This window comes from Mus caroli, chromosome 10 (genome assembly GCF_900094665.2).
Source record: "Mus caroli chromosome 10, CAROLI_EIJ_v1.1, whole genome shotgun sequence".
NCBI lineage: Eukaryota > Metazoa > Chordata > Mammalia > Rodentia > Muridae > Mus > Mus caroli.
In genome coordinates, this window is record NC_034579.1 from 18783832 (window position 1) to 18793051 (window position 9220).

Consider the following 9220-nt stretch of genomic DNA (forward strand, 5'->3'; position numbering starts at 1 on the left):
GGCCTCGAACTCAGAAATCCGCCTGCCTCTGCCTCCCGAATGCTGGAATTAAAGGCGTGTGCCACCATGCCCAGCTGGTTTTTAACTTTTAAAGGTAAAATGGCCACAGATAGATTAAGACAGATAGGTATTGAGAGAGTAATATGCTGTGATGTGTGCAGAGTAAAGTAACATGTTTCAGTAATTCATGGAGAAAAGCCATCACTAATCGCTGAGAACTGTACTCGGGTTCCAGGCCCTAAGGACATTCACAAACCCGGGTGGCTTCCAGACCTCCTGCACATGTCCCCGTTTGTCAGTATTTTGTGCCCTGGATAAGGAAAGAGGCAAGAAATCTGAGAGAAATCCAGAGAGGAACAGCAGGAGCCAGCCAGGCTGCTCTCCTCTAAGGAGTAGTTCTTCTATCAGAGTACATGAAGCCACCACCCTGTTGACTCCTGCAGATCTCTCCAAGGCAAAGCAGCAGACTCACCATCAAAGGAGGGGACCCTTGAAACACCAGAACTCCCCTTTGCAGGCAAACACTCTTTCTCATCTTCCTGGACAAAGAGGAGGAAGGGGAAGGCTGCAGGCACAACCATCTGTTCCCTAGGTAGTTCAGTTGTCAGTTTCACTACATCCTTAACCCTGGCTACCCTTGTCACTGTGAACACCTTTTGGCTGCCTCACCCCATCTGCCTCCAAGGTTTCACTCTCAAGAATTATCTGTGGCATCAATCAGAACATTAGAGGCCACGGTTGCCAATTGACAAACGCATGCATGCACAAGCCCATACAGCACGCACAGATGAATGTCAGAAGGAAGGGTGGAAAATAGAGTGATCTCGGACTGGCAAGATAGCTCAGCAGGTAAAAGCACTAAACCTGGATGTCTGAGTTTCATCTCCAGATCTCATGATGGCAGGAGAGACCTGAATCCCAAAGGTTGTCCTCTGTTCTCAACATGCACACACACCATACTGCATAACACACACACACACACACACACACACACACACACACACACACACACCACAGAGAGACAGACAATTCTATTCTTATCCAATTAGGAGGATTTCACTGATTTTCTTTGCAGTAGAAGAGTTTGTTGATGGCAATGTTAAAGACCTCCGAGAGAAAGAAGGTACACCTGAAAGCCGAGGACATGAATGGATCTGTAAGAGATTGTCAGATGCCAAAACAAAACAAGCACAATACATAGTAGAAATCACAAGGTGATTACATTTCTTGGAGGTCGAGACCGCATTTATGTTATCTCATTCTCTTGTGTGTATGTGAATTTGTGTGTATTTTGGTACCTAGAAAAGTACCTGCTATCTAAAGATGCTTAATGGTTATTTTCTGATGACATGGATTGCTGAAAGTTTTAATCTAATGGCTCATTTCTTATATAATAGCTTTATTTGATTTATTTGATATACATTATTTTATTCTTATTCACTGGTCTATCTTACCATGGCTCGCTCGCTCACTCACTCTATCTATCTATCTATCTATCTATCTATCTATCTATCTATCATCTATCTATCTATCTATCTGTTTATCTATAGACATAACTCTGTATTCCAGGTGGACTTTGAATTCTATCCAAGGATGTATCCAAGGATGACCTTGAACTTTTTCTTGCTTCGACCTTCAGAGTGCTACGATCACAGGCATGTGCATAAAGACCAAACCCAGTCTTTATGCAGTGGCAGGAACTGATCCAAGGGCTTTGAGCATGCTAAGCAAGCATGTTACCAATCAATTTACAACACCTACCCAAATTTGTTTATTTTTAATTGTCCATTCACATATGCCACTAAATTGCTGGTGGTGGAGAATACCTTGGCTATTTGGTGCCTAGATCATGTTAATTTGACCTATTTATTTCAGGAGCACTGAACAGGGTTTTTGTTTTGGTTTGTTTTTTGTTTGCTTTTGTGACAGGGTTTCCTTGTGGAACCCTGGCTGGGTAGACCAGGCTGGCCTTGAACACATAGAGATCTGCCTGCCTTGCCTCCTGAGTGCTGGAATTAAGGGCGTGTGACCCCATGCTTGGTTTCCGAATACCACTTAAAAATGGTATCCTGTTCACCCTGCCTGCCTCGGAAGCAGGCAGAGTTAAATGGCCGTGCCTCGGCCTATGAGAACAGTGCCCATACACTCCTTCCAGCCCAGCCACTCAGGCTTACAGCTTCTCCACGTTCGATCCTGGTCCTCATGTTGGAGGTCCCAAGGTTCCCACTCAGCCCTGCTGCCTTTCCTTCATTCCATCTTCCTATGTGACCTCATACATTCTGTCTTCCTATATGACCTCACACATTCTGTCTTCCTATGTGACCTCACACACTCTGTGATTTTAAACACCACCCTTGCTCCATCTCTCCAGCCTCCATCTGCCCCAGATACTCATCTGTCCCTCCTGGACATTTTTATCTTTCAGGAGAAATGAAGAAAACATTTTAGTCTAAAATGAAGTTTCTGGTGTCTGTGTCTCTTGTTACTATATGCAAACAGTTCCATTCCTGTTGTACCAGACAGCCTATATAAACAGGCATACATGTATTGAGTGTTGTAGAAGCACCCACTTGACTTTTGAGGTACCAACCTCCTGGCTTAGTCCACTCCCAATTCATGAGAAATTATACTCATGGGTACTCGTTTGGCTTGACAAGAAGCCTTACCTTTGTTGATGTCTTCAGTTCCATCTAATCCCTCAAATCTGAGCCAACATCATCTACTGTCAGTGAAGTCCTTGAAACCAGTGACCACTCGGCCCTGGAAGGCTGATTTTCTCTACTGAAGCAATCATACCTCCCAAACCAGGAAAACCGTGGTGCCGGACTCTCTGACTTAGTGGGTGTGTAGCTTGTTGTACTTGGAACACAATGAAAAGTGTCACAGTGACTTCCCCCTGCACACAGTGCCTCCTCTGTACCTATCCAAGCTCTCTCTCTGCCCCTCCCTACAGTCAGCTCATGTTATGGTACACATACAATATGCCGTGTTTCTCACTGTTCCTGAGACATGGCAAGAGCTTCACTGTCATGTCCCAGAAATGGCTGTCACTCCATCTAATATGAAATAAAATAAAATAGAATATAAATGTAAAATTTATATTAATATTAGTTATGTAGTAATACGATTATATATTAATATAAAAATTTATATGATAGTATATTAAATTATATTATGTACATTTCTTCCCCCTGCCAACAACATTTCCTGTTTGCTCTATTTCGGTCCTGTCACAGTATAAGATATCTATGTCTCATCTATATCTATCTATATATACTCATACATATACGTGTGTGTATGTATCTTGGAATGTGACATATATCTCATATATATATATATATATATATATATACACATGCATACCAGTTACTGAAAAGTAATAACTATTCATCTTTTCCCTTTTTTCCTAGGGTTTACATTAAAAAGGAAAATTTCAATCCCCTTTGTTCCCTCTATTACATCCCACCCTCCTCCTTCATCCTATGAGCAACAGACATTGTGGGCAGCTTACCCTCCCCCATTTATTTCTCCCTTCTTTATTTCTTATACATCTTTGACTTTGTTCAATTGTCCCTACACTTCCTGTCCCCACCTCTATGACCCTGGCAAAGGCCAAGAACAGCTTAATGGTAGCCAATGAGGAGTGAAGACAAGAAACTTAGAGGCTAGTTTCTGTGGGGCTGCACATAGCCAGGAACCCACACCTTCTTGTAGAGGTCCCTTACGTCCTACCTGCCCTTGGAGGTCTGTCTTTAAAGAACTGGGTTGGGCTGGGACAAGCAGGCTATCTGGACATCTAATCCAGTGCTAGAGGCATGCACTAACTGGTAACCTTGTTTGTTCTGTCTTTATCATTTGCCAGCTGCTTATCTCCTGTAGCTACTTACTCTTTATTAAACAAACCCAACACTCTAGCCAGAAGGAAGCCAGACTTCATAAATGCCTCCATGAGTCTTCTCCTAAACAACAAAGAAAAAAAAAAAGATGTTCCTGCTGTTGTCACTTTTCTTCTTAGCTAGTGCCTTATTCTGCCACAGTTGGTTGTATGTGTGTCCAACGCCAACACTATGAAAGTCTTACCCAGGGACAGGTCTTTGGAGATGGCGTGTTTGGGAGGATCTCCTGGACTGATTTCACAGTTTCTCCTTTCTGCTTGTAGGTCCCAGCATGTTTACGTTCCTGACATCTGTTACTGCAGCCATCAGCGGCCTCCTGGTGGGTTATGAACTTGGGCTCATCTCTGGAGCTCTTCTACAGATCAGAACGCTATTAGCCCTGACCTGCCACGAGCAGGAAATGGTTGTGAGTTCCCTCCTCATCGGGGCGTTCCTCGCCTCTCTCACAGGAGGCGTGCTGATAGACAGGTACGGAAGAAGGCTCACCATAATCCTGTCATCCTGCCTCCTAGGACTCGGAAGCTTGGTCTTGATAATGAGTTTGTCCTACACGCTCCTTATAATGGGGCGAGTGGCTATAGGGGTTTCCATCTCCCTGTCTTCCATTGCCACGTGTGTGTACATTGCGGAAATTGCCCCCCAACACAGAAGAGGACTTCTTGTGTCACTGAATGAACTGATGATTGTCACTGGTATTCTCTTTGCCTATATTTCAAATTATGCATTTGCCAACATCTCCAATGGTTGGAAGTATATGTTTGGCCTTGTAATCCCCCTGGGAGTTCTGCAAGCAATAGCGATGTACTTTCTTCCCCCAAGTCCTCGTTTCCTGGTGATGAAGGGACAAGAGGAGTCTGCAGGCAAAGTCCTCAGGAAGTTAAGAGTGATCTCAGACACCACTGAAGAACTCACTTTGATCAAATCTTCCTTGAAAGATGAGTATCAGTACAGTTTTTGGGATCTGTTTCGCTCCAAGGACAACATGAGGACCAGAATCCTGATAGGTCTGACACTGGTGTTTTTTGTCCAGACCACTGGGCAGCCAAACATACTATTCTACGCATCAACTGTCTTGAAGTCTGTTGGCTTCCAGAGCAACGAGGCAGCTAGCCTTGCCTCCACTGGGGTGGGAGTGGTCAAGGTGGTTAGCACTATCCCAGCAACCCTCCTTGTGGACCACATTGGCAGCAAAACCTTCCTCTGTATTGGCTCCTCCGTCATGTCTGCTTCACTGTTGACCATGGGCATTGTGAACCTCAACATCAATATGAACGTCACCAACATCTGCAGAAGCCATAGTCTTCTTAACCAGTCCCTGGAGGAGTTTGTGTTCTATGCAACAGGAAACCTGTCAATTAGCAATAACAGTCTCAGGGAGCACTTTAAAAGAATCACTCCCTACAGCAAGGGCTCGTTTATGCCCAGGGGGAATGGCATGGAGCCGAAAGGGGAGATGACCTTCACGTCGTCTCTACCAAATGCTGGACTGAGCCGAACTGAACACCAGGGAGTCACAGACACTGCAGTCGTCCCAGCTGCTTACAAATGGCTGTCCCTGGCTAGCTTGCTTGTTTATGTGGCTGCGTTTTCAATTGGTCTGGGACCCAGTAAGTACCTCACTTCTTACTCTTGCTCTATCACTTCCGATTGTTCTGTATCGCCTGTCATCAGTTCAAACAATCTAGAGTCAGGTACAGCCTTGTTAGATACAAGTACAAGAAGCAAAATGAGCATACTGGTGGACACCTGGTGTTCTGCACAGGCGGGAAATGTGCCCGTTGTGCAGTTGCTTCTGAAAAACCCAAAGCCCATGTTTGTCTACAGGATCAGTTACTCATCATTATCCACATCACATGTGCATACTTTAGCACAATTGACCAGGGGTGAATCAGACCTGGGAAGAAATTCATTGCTCAATGGCATTAGATTGTTGTATGAATGCAACTTTATTGTGGTTGTATTACATTCTGTGAAGGGGAACAAATGAAGTGTTTAGATTTTGTTAAAGCTACAGTGATTGGTGCATTCCAGTAATAATGAGAATAGCATTATGACGTGGGAAGATTTCTTATTTGAGTAAATTTTATTTACGAGAGCAGGTTCCTGGGGAGGGGGGGGAGATGTCTTGCTCTTTCATTAAATGGGAGGATGAATGTGTGGTTGGTTCCAGCCAACACAACACAAGTTTGACAACTTACCAGGACCTACCTGCAAGGCTCTTCCATTTTCTAGAGTTGGTCTGTTCAAACACAGACATATTTGCTGAGATAGTCTGTCTCTGTCCTGCAGTCTTTTGCCTCACAAGACATCTCAACCTTTTACAGGGGGGTTGTCACTAGGGGAGAAATGCTCAAAGTCAAGGGTAATCCTCCCATCTCAGATCTTCCTGCCCTCTGATTCCCACCTCTCTCCTTGCCCCCCTTTCTCCTCCATCTTTCTTCTTCAATCCCTCCATTTAGTAGAGTTATCTAAAACGATCTAGGTGACACACTTTTTTAAGCAACCATAGCTTTCTTCTCCCAGGTGTTTACAGCCTGAGACTGCTCACCTGCAGAGATTCTCTACAGAGGTGAGCTAATGCCACCCCATGTCTGGAACATAGTAAACACTTGAGGTTCTAGGTTGGCAATGATTAGAGAACCCTTGTTCCCATTCTGGTCCCAGCTTCATTGCACATGTTTCTGTGTGTCTGTCTTTTCTTCATTTCCCCGCTTCCCCTAGCCAGGGTTCCGGGACCCAAGCTGCTTAGGAAACTGACAAACTTATTCATCATTGGAATCTTTTAATGTCATGTCATCCTCCTCTCTTTCGATTCTGGCTCATCTTGAATGCAGCGTATTTTCTACTCCACCTCATCACTTTCTATCCCAAAGCATCAGAACAGACTTCTCCTCTGTCAAGAATCCAGTTCGATTTTGGAAACAGTTAGTAGGTTTATTGTTTATGCTCCCTTCAAGGGTATTCTGCTCTTCTTTTTAAATGTATCTTAAACTTGGTGTTGGGTACTGGGTATGAAGGGTCAACCAGTCCAGAAACTCACATGTTGAAGGGCTCTGTCCTCAGCTGGTGGATCCAGTTTCCTGTTGGTCTTGATAGTAAACATTAATGAACTTGAGAGTTTTCTGTCACTGAGATAGATTATTTTTGCCTCATGGTGTCTCAGCTTTCAGTCTATGACCACCGTGTCTCTTTTGCCTTCGAGCCAATGGTGAGGCAGTACGTCACAGGACAGACAGTGCACAGTCAAGGAAAATACTCTTCATTGACACAAAGAGAAAAAGGAGAGGAAGCAAGGATCCTAATCTTTCTTTCAAGGGCATACTACTAAGGCCTAATGGCTTTCCAATAGGTCCTACCTTTTAGAAGGGTCCACCACTTCCTAATAGCACCATAGGCTAGAAGCAAGCTCTTAACATGGGTCTTTTGACATGGCAGTTAGCTATGTTTGGCTCAGTCCTCTCCTTGAAGATGCATAAGAAGTAGGAGTGAATAAAAATAGTTAATGTAGCATCTCTCTCTCTCTCTCTCTCTCTCTCTCCCTCTCTCTCTCTCTCTCTCTCTCTCCCTCCCTCCCTCCAAACTAGAGACACTGAAGGGACTCTAGCCTGCCCCAGCATGTCAAACATGACTCTGGCAGGCCTTGCCCTTCTCCTCCATTCCCCACGCCTTGCTAAAAACCATTAGATTACATTCCTAAAGCTAGCCCTCAAGGTCTGTTTCCTTATTTGGCTATTTCTTCCTCCTGAGGCTGACTACCAATGTATAGCTACTGAAGTATTGAAGTCCAACAATCAAAGGCCCCCTTTGGCTGCCCTAACTAACCTGTCCAATCAAAATGACACACTTTATCCTAACACAGGGTTTCCCCTTTTACCTTTATAAACTGCCATTTTCCTAAGGGCCACATCTGTCTCCTGTTTACCCAGAGGTCATTCTTTGTCACTCCCCCTACCCCACCTCCCTGGGCCAAGTATCTCTTCCCCCCTCCCTTGTTTCCTTCCCCTTCTCCCTAGTCCTGTGTCTCCTGTCTTTGTCTCTTATTCCCTGTCCTTTGTCCCTCTGGGGCAAATAAACCTCCTTTTGCTGAGAGCTTGGTCTTTGGGTGTCTTGAGCTGATAGATAGCACTCCCGTCAGATCCGGTCTTTCTCTTCTGAAGTTCTGCCATAGGTGTGTGCTTTCTCTAAGGCTAAGCTACCAGGATAGGATGTAGGAGAGACAGAGACAGAGACAGACAGGGACAGATAGAGAAAATAATGATTTTTAAAGTCTCTGATGTACATTTCCTTGGATAACTGAACTTAATGAAATATCGAGTATGTGCATCAGTTAGAATTCAGGTTCAGTTGATATACCGAAGACCAAAATAACAAAGATTAAGCATGCTGGACATTTCTTCTTTTTTCACTTTCCAGTTGGAGCTGTGTAGTTCTGTGTGCTGTGGTGATGCCCCCGGGGAGCCTGCAGCTTCCCCCATTTGGGGCCTCTCACCTACATCAGACTGTGCGTTGATATTGGCTCTTCCTTTGCCACAATGACTGTTTCACAGTGTTGTCACCCTTCAGCAATAGCTCATGACCCCTTTAGAGTAAACGCAGTGTACACGGTGCAGGGCCTTGGGTGCCGCCTGTGGCCGTGAGGGTTGCTGCCCTAGGGCGTGATCACTTTGTGCTATGAGCAGACAGAGCTTCTTTTTATTTAGTTTTTACATCTCACCACTGTGCATGCGTATGTGTACATGCGTGTGTGCATTTGTGTGTTTGTGTGCATGTGTGCTGAACCATATGTGCCACAGCATTCATATAGAGGTCAGAGGACAGCCTTGAGTCGCCATCTTTCCCATCTTCATTTGCTACAGAATCTTTTTGTTATTAAGGGCTCTGATGTACCAGCATCTGGGGATTCTCCACCTTGAATGGCTCCACCTTGGATCTCACCGTATGAACACTGAGCTTGTAGATGCTCTACCCACTGAGCCACCGCCACAGCCTGGATAGATTTCTTATAGGGGTCAGGCAGCACACAACTGGGAGAAGCTCAAGAAGCAAAGGTTAGTAAGAGGCAAAGGAAAAGACTGAGTAATCAGGGCTATGGAGAGAAGCTGGTAGAGACAGGTGTGGAAGGTTGTGGCTGTCTATTTACTCATGGCCTAGAATCTCTGCAGAGTAGGAAAGAAACTTATATCAGAGTAGAAAGAAAGCAAAATCAATTTCCCTCCTCCCTCCTCCCTCCTCCGTCCTCCGTCCTCCGTCCTCCTCCTCCTCCTTTTTTGTTTTTTCTCGAGACAGGGTTTCTCTGTGTAGCCCTGGCTGTCCTGGAACTCACT

General features: G+C 44.8%; 1 protein-coding gene across 1 annotated transcript in view; it reads left to right on the plus strand.

Annotated features, from left to right (window-relative positions):
* Slc2a12 (solute carrier family 2 member 12) overlaps positions 1-9220 on the plus strand; it is a 55419-nt gene that overhangs the window by 15126 nt on the left and 31073 nt on the right. Inside the window, exon 2 of the mRNA XM_021174503.2 lies at positions 4160-5503. Coding sequence (XP_021030162.1) covers positions 4160-5503 — 1344 coding nt within the window. The remainder of the gene's footprint in view (positions 1-4159; positions 5504-9220) is intronic.